Source organism: Leptodactylus fuscus, chromosome 4, assembly GCF_031893055.1.
Source record: "Leptodactylus fuscus isolate aLepFus1 chromosome 4, aLepFus1.hap2, whole genome shotgun sequence".
Lineage (NCBI taxonomy): Eukaryota > Metazoa > Chordata > Amphibia > Anura > Leptodactylidae > Leptodactylus > Leptodactylus fuscus.
In genome coordinates this window covers 216,411,346-216,428,589 of record NC_134268.1, presented here as the reverse complement: position 1 = coordinate 216,428,589, position 17,244 = coordinate 216,411,346, and the positions used below count along the sequence as shown (strand labels likewise).

General features: G+C 40.6%; 1 protein-coding gene across 4 annotated transcripts in view; it reads right to left on the bottom strand.

The window, feature by feature from the left end:
• The window catches only part of PHF14 (PHD finger protein 14), a 207,721-nt gene that overhangs the window by 51,450 nt on the left and 139,027 nt on the right, over positions 1-17,244 (bottom strand). For 2 of the 4 annotated variants that reach the window (XM_075271805.1, XM_075271806.1), the window contains one exon: positions 16,980-17,097. In XM_075271805.1, coding sequence (XP_075127906.1) covers positions 16,980-17,097 — 118 coding nt within the window. Of the gene's footprint in view, positions 1-9,491; positions 9,584-10,076; positions 10,150-16,979; positions 17,098-17,244 lie in introns of those variants that run through there. The other 2 variants (XR_012715479.1, XR_012715478.1) reach the window with 2 other exon arrangements.

Below are 17,244 nucleotides of genomic sequence, written 5' to 3'. Positions count from 1 at the left end.
AAGAATATAACTACTATAATACTACCTCCTATGTACAAGAATATAACTACTATAATACTACTCCTATGTACAAGAATATAACTACTATAATACTACCTCCTATGTACAAGAATATAACTACTATAATACTACCTCCTATGTACAAGAATATAACTACTATAATACTGCTCCTATGTACAAGAATATAACTACTATAATACTACTCCTATGTACAAGAATATAACTACTATAATACTACTCCTATATACAAGAATATAACTACTATAATACTACTCCTATATACAAGAATATAACTACTATAATACTACTCCTATATACAAGAATATAACTACTATAATACTGCTCCTATGTACAAGAATATAACTACTATAATACTACCTCCTATGTACAAGAATATAACTACTATAATACTACCTCCTATGTACAAGAATATAACTACTATAATACTACCTCCTATGTACAAGAATATAACTACTATAATACTGCTCCTATGTACAAGAATATAACTACTATAATACTCCTTCTATGTACAGGAATATAACTACTATAATACTACTCCTATGTACAAGAATATAACTACTATAATACTACCCCCTATGTACAAGAATATAACTACTATAATACTACTCCTATGTACAGGAATATAACTACTATAATACTACCCCCTATGTACAAGAATATAACTACTATAATACTACTCCTATGTACAAGAATATAACTACTATAATACTACCCCCTATGTACAAGAATATAACTACTATAATACTACCCCCTATGTACAAGAATATAACTACTATAATACTACCCCCTATGTACAAGAATATAACTACTATAATACTGCTCCTATGTACAAGAATATAACTACTATAATACTACCCCCTATGTACAAGAATATAACTACTATAATACTGCTCCTATGTACAGGAATATAACTACTATAATACTACCCCCTATGTACAAGAATATAACTGCTGTAATACTACTCCTATGTACAAGAATATAACTACTATAATACTACCTCCTATGTACAAGAATATAACTACTATAATACTGCTCCTATGAACAAGAATATAACTACTATAATACTACTCCTATGTACAAGAATATAACTACTATAATACTGCTCCTATGTACAAGAATATAACTACTATAATACTACCCCCTATGTACAAGAATATAACTACTATAATACTGCTCCTATGAACAAGAATATAACTACTATAATACTACTCCTATGTACAAGAATATAACTACTATAATACTGCTCCTATGTACAAGAATATAACTACTATAATACTGCCCCCTATGTACAAGAATATAACTACTATAATACTACTCCTATGTACAAGAATATAACTACTATAATACTACCCCCTATGTACAAGAATATAACTACTATAATACTGTATAACAACATAACTACTGTTGTGGTTCACACACAACAAGTACATGATCCTTATAAACTGCACTATAACTAGATTTTCATGCAGCTACAGAGAATGGAGAGGGACAATTCTTAATTTGGGGGGGGGGGGGTGTCGGTATTTATGTCTCTTTATATTTTTTTTTTCTCTGTAAAAAGTGAGAAGTTTACTAACAAATCAAACAAGCAGTTTTATTAAAAGCAGGAATGATGTTTCCATTCGGAGGACGCCACATGAAGTTGTAATTATTTTCCTTAATAAGCAAACCTTTATATATAGAGTCTATAGAAGATAAAGCGACGTCTGCCGCAAATTACATTCTGATAAAAAGGATATTTTACTTCATGACAACCTTCATTTCCAATTAACGCAACGGCAAAACTTAATAATCTTCCCATTCCTATTAAATGATAGAACATATTTTATAATCCTGTAAATGGGAGTCTGTGTAATGCGCTGTAGTGTACTATGGCAGCCAGGACTTTATAAAAGGTCATGACTACTGCCAGGAACAGCACCACCCTTCTCTGTAAGGATCTGTCTGGTATTGCAACCTAGCCCCATTCATGTAATACGTTTTTTTTTTTTTGTTTTTTTTTACAGTTGTCTCATACAAACCACCCTAAACCTCGTAAGTTTGATCTAGGAATTTTATTGATGGCCTTTCCTTAAGATGGGCCATAAATGTCCGATCGGTGGGGGAGGGTCAACAGACAGCCCCTTCACAGATCAGCTGTTTGGGGTTGCTTCTAATACCTGTTTCATATACTGCACAGAGCCAGAGCAGATGACTCCAATCCCTGTATAGTGCATGGGCGCCAATACTGCAACTCAACTAGGTTGCAGTATCGGCACCCACCACTATACAAGAACCAGCGTCAACTGTCTCTGTGTTGTGTATGGTATAGGAGTTAAAGTAACCACTAATCCATGCAAAAACTGGCTGTCGGCCCCTCACCCATCACATACTTATGGCTTATCCCCTGTCTATTCCCACCTTGCCCCAAGTAAATGGAGTTGTGGTCAGGCCTGTGTGCTTTAGTTACATTGAATGTCTACGAGGTTTCCGAAGATCCCCCCCCCCCCTCTTCCATAGACCTTGGACGCAAAGGCACCACACATGACGGGCAACTGTCTAAAACATGGAGCTTTCATTCCGGTCATCTGTGGGGCGTCTCACTGGTCACCTATCACATTTGGTTCCATTGACTAGGCCAAGTACTACAGCTTCTATATTATATATTCAGACATTTATGGCAAGGAACATGTATCACCAGAGCTCGGCTTGTACCCAACAGTCTCCACTCATAGCGGTCATGAGGCAGGGCTTGGCTGGCCCCCCGTTTCAGGTGAAACCTAGAGCAATGAAGGGATATTCTGGAAATTACCCATTGAAAATCTATTTAAGTGATCGGTGCTGGTCTGACACCTGGAACCCCCAAAATGGTGGTGTTTACAGGCACCGTGGCCTCATCCGAAACGGCCTCTTCAACCAGTTTCAGTCCACCGATCACATACGGATGACCTAAGAAGAGGTCATCAATATCCAAGTCGCGGAAAACTACTTTAATCCTCAAATCCTTGTCAAAATGTTGGCGTCATTCTGTCTTATGTGCCCCATAGGTAAAAGTTTTTGGGAATTTTTTTAGCCTTTGCGTTGTAAAGACATTGGCCAGATGTTTGCCGATAGTTTGACGTTCTTTACGTACGTTGACTTTTCTCTTTGGTGGCATGGCGTTTGATCCAACGACAGACCTCAACTGAAGCAAAAAGTCCACCATGCGAGGCCTGAAGAAGGTACTTGCAGGGTTAAAAGGCAGAATGCGGATTCTCAAGTAGAAGCAAAAACATTCAGACTTTCCTTTGCTGCAGAGTGGCTGACAAGGCACAAATCACAGCAGTCTTCAGGCTGTCTATGCAGGGAAAGATTAAATGTGAACATCTCCAGCCTCAATAAGGTCTTTCTCACAAGACGCACTCTAGGTAACTCATAACTTAAAAATAAAACTTGACTCAGCAAAACAAGAACACAAAAAAAAATCTCTTATAAATAAATAAATACATATCTGTCCTTGTGTCAGTTTCCTGCCATCGATGTTCAACACCGGTTGACACAAGAGTAGAAAAAAAACAAAAAAAAATTATATTCCAAGTAAAAATTTTGGGGAAGAGGTCTCATGGTTCCAAAGGGTAAAAATGGGAGATTTTTTTTTTTTTTTTTGTATGAAGAGTCACAAGAATTATGTTACTGTCAAAATGTTGTCTGCTTCTTCAAAAAGTTTTATGGGTGCTGGACTTTCACCGATCTTGAGCTGATGACCTGTCCTAAAGAGAGCCCCTTAATATTGGGTCGTTACCAGCAATGATGGAGAGTAGCCCAGTATGACTATAAGTGGAATAATTGGCGGGGCAGGGGCAAGTCTTTCCAAAAATATACACCACTTGTAACAGATGATGGTCCATATTGGTTATACTGGCCTATGTGCTGGCTTTTGAAGGGGGGAAATCTTTTGCTATAGTGAAGACAGACTTGTCAACTCTTCCCAAAAGTCTTTTAGGTTCCCGCAAAGAAAAAAAGTGTTCCGGAAGAGTGGGCAAATCTCCCAGGCCTGGCAGATGCCCTCTATCATAAGTAACGTGGGTACTTTATGTGCCTGTCACTTCCAAAAAGTGGGCCTATAAAAAGAAAACCTGGCGCCCCTAGATGGGTTCTGGTGTGGACCCAATGGTGACAGTTGCAGCTCCTACCTGGACACCAGCCAAGAAGGGTGGTGGAAACAGAAAATGAGGTGCGAAAAAACCAAAGGGAAATTGTATAGAGCGCTACTGTTGAAGGATGCAACACAAAAATTAACTTAAGGCTGGAAGGCCGTGTTTATTCAGTTCCAATGACAGTGGAGACAAGGATACGCGTTTTAACACCAGGTGGCTGTCTTCTTCAGTCCAAGCAGGAGGTGTCCAGCAATAGCCTTAGAACCAAATCCAAATTGCTATTGCTGGAACCTCATGTTTGGCCTGAAGAAGACACCCACCCAGTGTAGAAACGCGTCGCCTTGTCTCCACTGTCATTGGAACTGAATCAAAACGGCCTTCCACCCTTAAGTTACTTTTTGGAGTTCCATCCTTCCACAGTAGCGCTTATACAATTTCCCGTTTCTTTTTGCACCTCACATCCAAAAAGTTTTATGGGCACATTATGTATTCCACAAAAGGGGTGGGACTTTAGTACACAGGGGCATCGACCATGCTAAAATTTTTGTTCACTGGGTCTCTCTGAAACATAAACTATGGAGACAAATGACTGTAGCACCAATGAAGTGACCACTGATACCAGTGGTGGCCATTTTAATATTTGGTCTTAGGTCCGTATCACAGAAAGAAAATCTGTAGAAAATAAATTATACAAATTTAAAAAAAATATGGATTTTTTTTAAATTTTTTTTTGAAAAGTGAAACTATTAATAGAACTAAGACAATGCCGAGAAATCGCTTTACAGGAGTAAAAATTAACAACATTGGCAAAAAGGTGAGAAGACAGTGACTGTAATATCTTATCAGAATGCAGAAGGGCAACTGTCAAGAGAAAAAAAATACCCAGCCCGAGGCAGAGAACATTTCAATAAAACTGATTTACAGGTTTGGAATAATTTAAAAGGGTGCATGCGGCAGTAAATTACCGAGAAGCCTCTTAACTTCCCACTTTAAGCCAAAGAAAAATTGATGGTTTACATTTTTTTTTTTTACAGTTAACAATATAGAGGAGTTGTAAAAAAAAATATAAAATACAAAAAAAATCTTAATTTGGAATTTTACAGAAACCATAATAAAGTGTGAGACAAAAATAAACGTGAGCTCAAATGTCTAATGTTACATTTTATTAAAAAAAAAAACACAATATTTAAATTTGTAATAAGGGGTCTATATGTAAATATCCTATATCTAAATATCAAATACTTAAAATACACTAAAAAAAAAAAAAAATAAATAATTTAAAGATTAAAACAAACGAGACATATAAAAATATTACAGGGAGTGGCTAGTATAAAAAGAAAAATTAAAATTCCCTACTAAAAACGAATATCTTTTAACGGGCTGGATTGGCTATAAAGAGAGTCTCTCTCTCTGGAGGACCCAACATGTCCAGGCATTACATGGACAATTCATTGATTTCAATGGACACCTTGTAATCCTTAGTTTGTCCAGTGGTGGTGCTGCAGAGAAATCAAAAACAAAATAGAGGACAGGAAGTATCGGTCACTCCCCATCACCAATGGTGACCAATAAATCCCACTGATTATAATGGGCTCCATCCGAGATGGTAAACATTTTATCGTGCACTATTTGTGACATTTTATTCAGAATCTACAAAAACAAAAACATAGCCATAAGGAGTCCCTCGAACAAAATTTATTATTAAAAGTGAATTTTTTATATTAATTTTCAAAATTATGGAACACATATCATCCTTATATCCATATACAGACTCTTTTTTCACCTTTTGTTACAAAAATAAAAATGTAACGTTTTTTTTTTTTCAAAAAGTTTTTTGTTTTTTTTTAAACATCAATGACAAACCTTTGTAATACGCTTTTCTGACGGAGACTCAAAGTACAGGGAGCAACGTGGAGTAGAGGAGTAAGGGGCTGATGTACAGGTGCACATCCCGGAAACCCACAAGGGTCAGTTGTTTGTACGGGGAATCAATTTACCCATCAGTATATTTTTGGCATGTGGGAGGAAGCCGGGGTACCCGAAGGAAAGTCACGCAAACACAGGGAGAACATACCGACTCCATGCAGATTCGAGCCCAGGACCCCAGCACTGCGGGGCAACAGGCCCAACCATTGAGTCACTGAGCTGTTCCAGTATATAAAAAAATTATAACTGAATAAAGATTTTTTTTTTTTACTTTAATTTACACACAACTATTACACCAATTTTTTTTTTTTTTTTTTTTTTTTTACAACAACCAATAAATTTTAAGAACCCAAAATATACCGTATTTTTCGGACTAGAAGACACACTTTTTTCCCAAAAAATATGGGAGGAAAATGGGGGTGCGTCTTATAGTCCGAATGCAGCAGGTGTGCTGTGCTGCTGTGAGGACGACGAGTAGATACTACTGTACATTGACTTCTACCTATCTACTTGTGAACTTCACTCAACTTACCTGCTGCCACTGCCCTCTGCTGGTCCGGTCCTCTGTCCTTCATGTGGCTTCAGTGAGCCCTGCGCCCTGCCCCCTAGACTAGTATTATAGAGAGGGCGGGACTTAGGAGAGTGTGGGCAGGTACTGGGAGGGGAGACGTGAGTGATGCACTCAAGTCTCCCCGCCCACACTCTCCAGCCACACCAAGCCCCACCTACTCCCTGCATCTCTACAATACTACTGTAGTCTAGGGAGGTGGGGGCGGGAAGGGCGCTCTGAAGACATGAGAAGGATAGAGGAGTGGACTGGGTGGGTGGGGGGTCTTAAAGATGGCGGCCATAGCTACCGAGTCACCGCTATACAGGAGAACCTATAGAGCAAGAGTGGCCGACCTGTTACTGTGCCATGCGGGGCCTCCCCTGACCAGCCTCAATAGTAATATTGAGCATCTCCCATAGGCTGCAGTCTATGGTACTTGCAATGAAATGATTGCAAGTTCAATATATATATATATATATATATATATATATATATATATATAGAGTTCAATCACCCCCATATCCCTAGAATACACATAAAACAAAAACATTACTGTTGCAGGATGATATATCAGATTACAGATGTCATCTGTGTCACAAATGTATATATTAACAAGAATCCTAAATCATCTTATTCATTCCATTTTGTATCAACTTTTTTTTATTTTATTTTATTTTTTTTTGTAAATCTAAGTGAGATCTGATTTTCCAGAAGGCTACAAATGCAGCGTTGTCATAAGAGAAACCTTGTCACAGCCGTGATCAACACCTCTGGCTCCGGGGTGACAGGCAATATTACCAATTGTGAAAAAAGCAGATTTCATGCCCCGCAGTCACTGTCTATCTAGTGCTTGACACGCAGGGTAAAAAGAAGTATATTACACTGCTTAAAACCAACATGACTCCTATTAAATCCCTATGCACGCTGTCAAAAAAGATAAAAGGCGCGGACATGAACCTGAAAACTCCGCGGCTTGTTTTAGAAATCTAACAGTTCCGACTGTCAATGTTGTCAGGGGATCGGCAATATCTCTCTCAGATGGAACAGAACGGAACTGGTCACCGGGAGGAAAGAAGGAAAGGTCACTGTATTCCCTTATTCTGACGACCCCTCAAGAAAACAACCTCCATATATTAAGTTCTGCTTCTTAGTCGCTGCTTTGCGTACGGTATCTTCTTGTCATTTAGAAAAACTTTTTTAAAAAATGGCATCGGAGATCGGATACATGGTCACAAGTCAGGGCGACAATCAGACTTTTTGGATTTTTGTTAGTAGGACTAAAGGGATCCTATCGTTAAAAATCAATTTTTTGTTCCTACCACGTAGGAATAGCCTTAAGGAAAGCTATACTTCTCCTACCTTTAGATGTCTTCCCCAGGCCACCGTTCGGTAGAAATCCTGGTTTTCGCTGGTATGCAAATGAATTCTCTCGCAGCACTGGGGGTGTCCCCAATGCTGCGAGAGAACTCTCCAGTGCTGCCTTTATCTTCTTCAGGGACGGCCTCTTCCTGTGTCTTCTTCCAGCAGTGGCTTCAAATTTCTAGGTCTCAGGCCTAGGGCAAAGCCGACTGCTCGTGCCTGCCCGCCACAAGAAAATGGCCGCATACACAGTATTTTAAGCGGCCATCTTCTTGTGGCCAGCAGGCATGTGCAGTCAGCTTGCTCTAAGCCGGAGGTCTAGATGTTTGAAGCCAGTGCCGGAGGAAGACGCGTGAAGAGGACGTTCCTGATGAAGATGGAGGCGGCGCTGGAGAGTTCTCTCACAGCATTGGGGACGCCCTCAGTGCTGTTTGAGTGCTGAGGACCGCCCCCAGTGCTGCGAGAGAACTCATTTGCATACCGACTAAAACCGGATTATATACCAAACGGTGGCGCAGAGAAGACATCTAAAGGTAGGAGAAGTATAGCCTTTCTTAAGGCTATTCCAATGTGTTAGGGACAAAAAAAAAATTACTTTTAATGATAGGATCCCTTAAAGGGGAAAAAAAACAAAAACAAAATCACAAAGGTTTTCCCTAAAGACGAATAGAACTGTCTAACCACGGAACATCACAATACCTTGATACTTCCTGTTATGTGAAAATTACTTTTGATGCGTTATATCATATGCGTATATGGCCATACCTCATCCCCCTCCCTGCACAGTTCACAAAGCATGCCCACAATTCTCTCCCTTAGACCTCAAGGAGTAATTTCCACTGTACTGACTTCTTTAATCCATGAAGCAACAGTAACTCTGTCTACATTGTGAGAGTGGAGTGGCTCAGAATACTGTATATAACACTGCCTGTTCTGTAGAGATCACTTCTCAGCAGTCTCCTCATTATCATCACACTCAGCAATAGAATGATAGGTAACACTTAACCCCATATAGCACAGGTCTACCGTTCACAATAGTTAATGGTCACGGCTCGCTTCCCACCCCTTGCACAGGTTACAGAGTATGCCCACAACACTCTCCCACAGAACTCAACGAGTTATCTCTAATCTATGGGTTCTTTCAGTTCTATGTAGCTACCATAAAGCAAATCTCTGAATGTTGTGAGAGGGAAAGGGGGGACTTAAGTGGAAAGGTATTTGATAAACACTGCACAAAACTTCCTGATATGCAGAGATCACTCCTCACCACCAGACAGGAATAGAATGCTAGGTATTTTATTACTTATGTTTTATTTGTACGCTTACATATAAATAACACAGGATCCCATTCACAATAGGTAATGATCACAGCTCACTTCCTCCCTCTCCCTGCACGGTTCACAGAGCATGCCCACAACAGTCTCCCATAGAATTCATCTCAGGTCTTTTGTCCATGTGGCTACAGTAAAGTAAACCTCTGAATGTTGTGCGAGGGAAGGGGGAGCTTAAGTAGGGAAGTGTGGGCCGCAGGAAACACCACCAAAGTAAGGACAAACATCACATCAGGAAGAGCATGCCCACTAAGAGAGCATGCAAGAAAAAGTGATACATACTGTAAACAGGAGCCAAGCAAAGAGATGGGAAAAGATGGAGGTTAGACAGGACATTTCTGGCCACAAAATCTCATACAGGTACAGAATGATACATGGGCTTTAAAGGGGTATTCCTACATAAGAAATTTATGGCTGTGCCATATATGTCTGACAGATTCGGGTCCCACCCCTAAAATGAAGCCTCCGGGTTCCATTCCCCAGCTCTTACATGACCATGACTTCGACAACAGTGAAGTCATCAATGGTTGGGGGCTTTACAAAGAGAGCTACGCTGTTTCCATAACCATTGAGGACTTCACCATCAGCGAGGTCACAGTCGGGCAAGAGCCAAGACACAGGACCTAGGGGCTCCATGTAAGAGATGTGCAGGTCCTCAGGATGGGACCCTTTATCCTGTGGATTTGTCATAAATGTCTTTCGTGGGAAAATCCCTTTAATTCAGATGATGATAAAGCAAAACACATAGAGGGGGAAAAAAAGACCCTGCCGTACCTTGTGGCTGCAGACTGACGTGGGACTGCAGCAATGTGACACATTCTTCACAGAACATTCAATGTGGCCCCTCCTGCAGAAATGTGGTTTAAATAGAGAAGGAGGGAAGAGACATTTTGGAGTTAAAGTCTAAGGAGATTCTAGAAGGAGGAGAGAATTAGACAGGGGGGGAAGAAAGGAAGCAGACATGGAGGACACAAGCCATTGGGATGCACAGTGCAGCTGGACCACAGCTTTTATGAGATTTTTCGACAATTTTATTTTTTTTCTTTTATAATGTATCGAAATTTTACAAAAAGTTGCTACAAGTCTCAGTATGGTCTTGGATAATACATACACTGCTAAAGATATGTAACTAATGTAAAGGGTATAAAGTCTAAACTAAAATCTTACAGGGGGACGGGAAGGAGTAAAATAAAGGGAATGATACTCTCTCCCACCCCCCCAAACCTGTTCCCTGTGGTCTATGAACTGCCAGGGCCGGAAGTGCAGAGGGTCAAATGATCATTGGCCTCAACGGTCCTATACTGGATACTGATGAGGTCACCACTAGGGTTGAGTGATCGGGATCGGAAAAGATCGGATTCCGATACCTATATGTTTTGGTGGGATCGAGGTCTTACGTTAGTTCCCACAATGCTTGGCTACTGGCCAATCATTGTGGGAAAAGCAAACAGATCGGGATCCGATCTTTTCTGATCCCGATTGCTCAACCCTAGTCACTACTAATAAGTCACCAGTATTAAGCATGTGACCAATGAGGCTGGTGGGAGTAGAAATGCATCACTTGACCCAAGGACCAGGATAGGTGAATATCAACCCCATTTTCGGAAGTACTCCAAACTAAGAAAGTACTGTGTATAGTATGTAGCTGTAGTGGTGCCCCTTCTACGTCACCCAATAAGGAGACGGAAGGTCCTTGCCGTACTGTCCATGGACTGGCCTTCGGTCTCCCATGTGAAGTCATGAAGGTCCTACTTTCAACCAAACTGTTTTAACATCACACGTGGCGAGACGTTACATTGTATGTAATTACTCAACGTCTGAAGATTGTCATTTACTGTCTGACACTTTTGTTTAAGTCTGAGCTCTCCCCCGTCTTGCTTGTGGTGCAATAGATGGAGTATGACACAAGTTTCTTTTTGGTCAAGGCCATTGAGATATAATTGTTAGGAATGAGTCCTTACAATCTGTATCTCCTAACTATATGAGTTCTACCATTAAACCTTCCCTTGGTGCTCAGAACATAGCTGTACTTGTTCCTTCACAGGTTCCTTCCCTCTTGTCTACAAAGTTGTTGATCCAGACCAGCACACGTTAATAACCAAAGTTCTTCCCAGTTACAATGACTAGAAAGGACCTAAAACAAGTCTGTGCGGTGTGAAGAAGCAGTCTATAGTACAGCAAACAGAACTGCTGTCTGTAACTAACTCAGTCAATGTAACTACTTGAAGGTGGTCACCTAGAGTGAGAGTCAAGTAGTAAGAAACCGGAAATAAGAAACTAAGGCAGATGTCCTCAAAGGGGGACCATGATCTGAATTCGAAACAGAGATGTCGACAGTCTGGACACAAGTCTTGGAGATTGAAATAACTTTAGAGAACTGAACTGGGATCTTGGTCTGAACTATCTTTTGATGTCTTGGGGACTGAAATAATTTTAGTGGTTCGGTCTGGTGTGTGAACTAGGCTATGCACACATCTTTCGGTCGCAGATTCTGCCGAAAATTGGGAGAAAAAGAAAGCTCACTGCTAAAACTGGCGGAAATCCGAGGATACCCTGCAGACCCCACTGTAGTAGTCTATAGGATCTGCAGCCTCTGTTTGTAGAGGACAGGCTCTCCGTCATTCGGGTCCCCCGGCAAATCCAGATGATGAGAGGCTGGTGTAAGTGAAACTAGCCTCAGTTTTAGGGGTCTGATCTGGGATCTGGTCTGCACTATTTTTTGAGGTCTAAGATTTTAAACAATTTTTGGGGTCTGACCCGGTGAGAATTAATTTAAAGGGTCTGGTTTGGGTTCCCAGTGAATGTAAAGGTCTGATATCCACAATGAACAAATTTAAGGGTCTAATCTGAGGGTCTGGTTGGAATTGCCTTAAGAACCTGGTCAGGCTTAGTGCTAAGGACTTAACACGTAGACAGAATTTAGGGTCAGGTCCTCTTCACGTTGCAATACACCGGAATGCACCAAACTTGTTACACAATGGAACCCGATGTCACCAAGTGAATCCTTCTGACTTACGATGAAGTTTCTCGGGCTCCGCTGTAGTTCCTAATGGTCTGAAGTTAAGAAAAGCACCACATGGTGTATAATGCTTCCCACCAGTTCTGGAACGTGTGACCGTAGTCTAATACTTACAGTATATACTATATGTCTATAGGGTTACTGCAGTGTTACATGAATGTATCCATATAAGAGCAATATCATTGCAGTGGTGCGGAATATGCAAGGGTTACTGTATATAGAGGATGAACATGATATACTGTATATGTATATAGGTGGAAAATTTACACCTCAGGGTTCGATTTATAGATCTCCCTCCTTCCCATTACATTTGAGAATGTTCCCATCTGTGATCTCCCAATAAATTATTTTGGATAGATTCTGAATGACAATGAAACCCTTTTTAACTAATGGTAAATCCCTTCTATTAGAAGCCCCTGACAGGAATTCAATACCAATTCTTATTCACTCAAGGGGTGCCCAACATACTTAGGAGGTAGAGGCGAGAGATCCGACAGCTGCAAACAAGGGCCGACAGTTCATTTCCCGCATCCACCTGCCCCAGTTCATTGCCGCGGTCACTTCCGTTGCCCGTGCCCATTATAGAAAGCAATGAACTTTTAATTTTGGTTAGTTGTGACTCGGAGGATCCTTCCAAGTTCTACCTTAAGGCGGACTTATTTGGATTTCTTTATGTCTGGTAGAGATGTGTCTCTGGGTGAACTACGAAGACTATGCTGTACCAGCCATTGAAATGAATGGAGCCCCGGAGCGGAGACAACTGCACTGCTGGTTCACAGACTACACTATAAGTTGTCACCAATGGTGTTGTGGTTTTCCATACATTATATGTGTCCGGGTGTCCACCCGATGAAGTCACTCTACATTAGCAAGTACATTGCATTTCCAATATCCTGCACAGCACCTTTGCTTTGATGCTGCCAGGGCTTACTTAGCTCATAATTTCTCTTTCTTCCCATAGACAATAGCTATCTGCATATCCCTCTGTGTAAATGTTAAGAGTATTGGTGTTATTACTCCCTATCTACTCTACTCTGTATTCAGTCGCTCATTGACTCTGCATTGTCTCCTGCCCAGCATGTGAAACACAATCCCTGCAGAGAAAGGCAGTAATAGGGGGGAGACAGGGAGCAATGGAGATCAGAGACATGTGATGTGTGATTTTCCTTCAAGTGTTCAGAGTATGGACTCATTCACATCGGCACTGAGGCTTCAGTATATAATGGAATCCACTGTGGCAGATGCATCACCGACAGACATTATTGGCTTATATAATGGGGGAATTCCAAGTACCGATAGACAAGTATTACTATATGTAAACCATTTGCATTTCACTTGGAAAGACTGGAAAACCTCTTTAACCTTGAAAAGTTATCCAAAGAGGTGTCTCTATGCAAACTTTACATGGTCATCAACTTTTTACCAAACTTTGCATAAATTAATAGTACAAGCAATTATAAAAAACAAACAAACAAAAAACCTGCTGTAATATATCTTAGAGACAAATCCTCTAACCGCTCTTTCAAAGCCTGCAGTTGACATGTGTCATATAACATGTCTATAGAACAGAGGGTTACTGTGATGCTGGAGCTAAATAGAAGCTTTTAACACAACTAATGGACTGTAATCATGTCAGTACTTCTCAACATATTTCCTGCATGCTTCTAGAGAATGTTCTCAGTGCAGTAGAGACCGTTCTAAAGCAGATTCTCCTGTACTTTTTGCGTGACATATATATAGCTGCTAGTCTCCACCTTCCTGCTCAGAGAGGAGTGTACACTGTTGGTTTATGCAAAGTGACTGTGCAAGCAGAATAGTGAGCGCAGCGCTGGAGTATAATACAGGATAAGTAATGTAATGTATGTACACAGTGACTGTACCAGCAGAATAGTGAGCGCAGCTCTGGAGTATAATACAGGATAAGTAATGTAATGTATGTACACAGTGACTGTACCAGCAGAATAGTGAGCGCAGCTCTGGAGTATAATACAGGATAAGTAATGTATGTACACAGTGACTGTACCAGCAGAATAGTGAGCGCAGCGCTGGAGTATAATACAGGATAAGTAATGTAATGTATGTACACAGTGACTGTACCAGCAGAATAGTGAGCGCAGCTCTGGAGTATAATACAGGATAAGTAATGTAATGTATGTACACAGTGACTGTACCAGCAGAATAGTGAGCGCAGCTCTGGAGTATAATACAGGATAAGTAATGTATGTACACAGTGACTGTACCAGCAGAATAGTGAGCGCAGCTCTGGAGTATAATACAGGATAAGTAATGTAATGTATGTACACAGTGACTGTACCAGCAGAATAGTGAGCGCAGCTCTGGAGTATAATACAGGATAAGTAATGTAATGTATGTACACAGTGACTGCACCAGCAGAATAGAGAGCGCAGCTCTGGAGTATAATACAGGATAAGTAATGTAATGTATGTACACAGTGACTGTACCAGCAGAATAGTGAGTGCAGCTCTGGAGTATAATACAGGATAAGTAATGTAATGTATGTACACAGTGACTGCACCAGCAGAATAGTGAGCGCAGCTCTGGAGTATAATACAGGATAAGTAATGTATTGTATGTACACAGTGACTGCACCAGCAGAATAGTGAGCGCAGCTCTGGAGTATAATACAGGATAAGTAATGTATTGTATGTACACAGTGACTGTACCAGCAGAATAGTGAGCGCAGCTCTGGAGTATAATACAGGATAAGTAATGTAATGTATGTACACGGTGACTGCACCAGCAGAATAGTGAGCGCAGCTCTGGAGTATAATACAGGATAAGTAATGTAATGTATGTACACAGTGACTGTACCAGCAGAATAGTGAGCGCAGCTCTGGAGTATAATACAGGATAAGTAATGTATGTACACAGTGACTGCACCAGCAGAATAGTGAGCGCAGCGCTGGAGTATAATACAGGATAAGTAATGTAATGTATGTACACAGTGACTGTATCAGCAGAATAGAGAGCGCAGCTCTGGAGTATAATACAGGATAAGTAATGTAATGTATGTACACAGTGACTGCACCAGCAGAATAGTGAGCGCAGCTCTGGAGTATAATACAGGATAAGTAATGTAATGTATGTACACAGTGACTGCACCAGCAGAATAGTGAGCGCAGCTCTGGAGTATAATACAGGATAAGTAATGTAATGTATGTACACAGTGACTGTACCAGCAGAATAGTGAGCGCAGCTCTGGAGTATAATACAGGATAAGTAATGTAATGTATGTACACAGTGACTGTACCAGCAGAATAGTGAGTGCAGCTCTGGAGAATAATACAGGATAAGTAATGTAATGTATGTACACAGTGACTGTACCAGCAGAATAGTGAGCGCAGCTCTGGAGTATAATACAGGATAAGTAATGTAATGTATGTACACAGTGACTGCACCAGCAAAATAGTGAGCACAGCTCTGGAGTGTAATACAGGATAAGTAATGTAATGTATGTACACAGTGACTGTACCAGCAGAATAGTGAGCGCAGCTCTGGAGTATAATACAGGATAAGTAATGTAATGTATGTACACAGTGACTGTACCAGCAGAATAGTGAGTGCAGCTCTGGAGTATAATACAGGATAAGTAATGTAATGTATGTACACAGTGACTGCACCAGCAGAATAGTGAGCACAGCTCTGGAGTATAATACAGGATGTAACGCAGGATCAGTACAGGATAAGTAATGTAATGTATGTACACAGTGACTGTACCAGCAGAATAGTGAGTGCAGCTCTGGAGTATAATACAGGATGTAACGCAGGATCAGTACAGGATAAGTAATGTAATGTATTTACAAATGTCTCATTCAACCTTTTAGGTAGATTTTTTTGTTCTCTACTCACAGTTGTGGATACAGGGTAATAGAGGACTAGAAATCTGTACATTAGCTGAGAACACCCAAAATAACTTCAGGATCGATGAAACGACCCGCTAGGTATCTCAGGATTTCATATCGCTTAGAAGCCAATCCCCGCTATTGAGTACTGTATATTTTATAGAAAATCTTCAACTGAGCAAAATGGTTTTTTACCCATTTGAAAACAATGTTCAGCAGAAATCATCAACTTGCTGCTGTTGATGGATCTCATATGTTCCTACAACCTGGCTTAGAGGATATGAACGACCTATTATATTACTGTTGTGCAGATGTATTTTAGCCACAAGTCATCAATCCCTACATTGCCCTTTTTTATGGCGGTCGCAGCTAAATTTTCCAGAAATAGATGACAAGTTGGAAAAATTTACATAAACAGGGCATGTCTAAACAACTGTCACAATGCTAAATCGGGTTTAAGTTAAGCAAGGTGACTTTCATATAAGAATAGAAACCCTCCCTTAAAGGGGTTTGGCAAGACTTCAACAACATGGCTGCTTTCTTCTTCTTCTTCTTCTCAGAAAGTGATATCACGTTCTTTGGTCAAATGGCCATGCTGCAGCTCAGTTCACAAGATGGAGAAAAGGGATTGACATGTGACCAATGGAGATGTTCTCACTTCCTCAGCAGAAGAAAGCAGCCAAGTCCTGCACAACCCCTTTAAATGGGAACTACACCAGCACTCTCCAGAAATGTCATAGACACAGGTCCCAAGGCCGGAGCCTCAGATTTCCCGATACTGTCTTTAGGACTTACTTTTGAAGAAGAGGAGTCACACTCCTGACAAATCCATCCATATCCCGTCTGCTTTGGGGACTTTTTCAGGGGAGGGTCCAGGCAGCCAAAGTGGTAGCAGAGCTTACATTCATCGCACCTGTGAGAGAAGGAAATGTATGATACAATGTATGTAATGTAAATAGGATAACGCAACCTTAGTACAGATAGATGCTAATTAAGAGACCGCTCCCGTCACACAGTTATAATAATGATGAGACCGCTCCCGTCACACAGTTATAATAAT